We start from the raw sequence: 390 nt of genomic DNA on the forward strand, positions 1-390 counted from the left end.
CCCAGGCGGAGATGGAAGCACCAAGGGACAACGGGGCTTGTTCCAAGGGCAGCGCTGGCACCAAACCACCCACAGCCCAGTGATCCCAGTGCCATCAGTGCCCCATTGCTTTGTGGTAGCAAAGGGGTGGACAGCGCCTTGCTCACCCTGGCCGAAGGCAGCGATGCTCCTCTTGAGCGTGTCAAGGTCGCAGGAGAACCGCGCCACCCGGCCCAGGTCCTCGTCATACTTGCGCTCGCTCACAAAGTGCTGCTCACGAGAGGCACAACATGAGGGTTAGGGCAGGAAATGGAGGGGAAACATTCCCAGGAGAGGGAATCTGCGCTGGGAGCTGCTCAGGAACACTCTGGGAAGGTGGGGGTGGGCAACGGTCACTTCTGGGAACCATTC

The 390-nt window shown here is 61.0% G+C and overlaps 1 protein-coding gene across 1 annotated transcript in view; it reads right to left on the reverse strand.

Annotated features, from left to right (window-relative positions):
- Nucleotides 1–146: 146 nt before the first annotated feature.
- Nucleotides 147–390, reverse strand: part of SPATS2 (spermatogenesis associated, serine-rich 2) — a gene marked incomplete at its 3' end in the record, with an annotated part of 11,696 nt that continues 11,452 nt past the window's right edge. Inside the window, exon 11 of the mRNA XM_010016096.1 lies at nucleotides 147–249. Coding sequence (XP_010014398.1) covers nucleotides 147–249 — 103 coding nt within the window. The remainder of the gene's footprint in view (nucleotides 250–390) is intronic.

This window comes from Nestor notabilis, unplaced genomic scaffold (genome assembly GCF_000696875.1).
Source record: "Nestor notabilis isolate BGI_N333 unplaced genomic scaffold, ASM69687v1 scaffold22816, whole genome shotgun sequence".
NCBI classification, from domain to species: Eukaryota; Metazoa; Chordata; class Aves; order Psittaciformes; family Psittacidae; genus Nestor; species Nestor notabilis.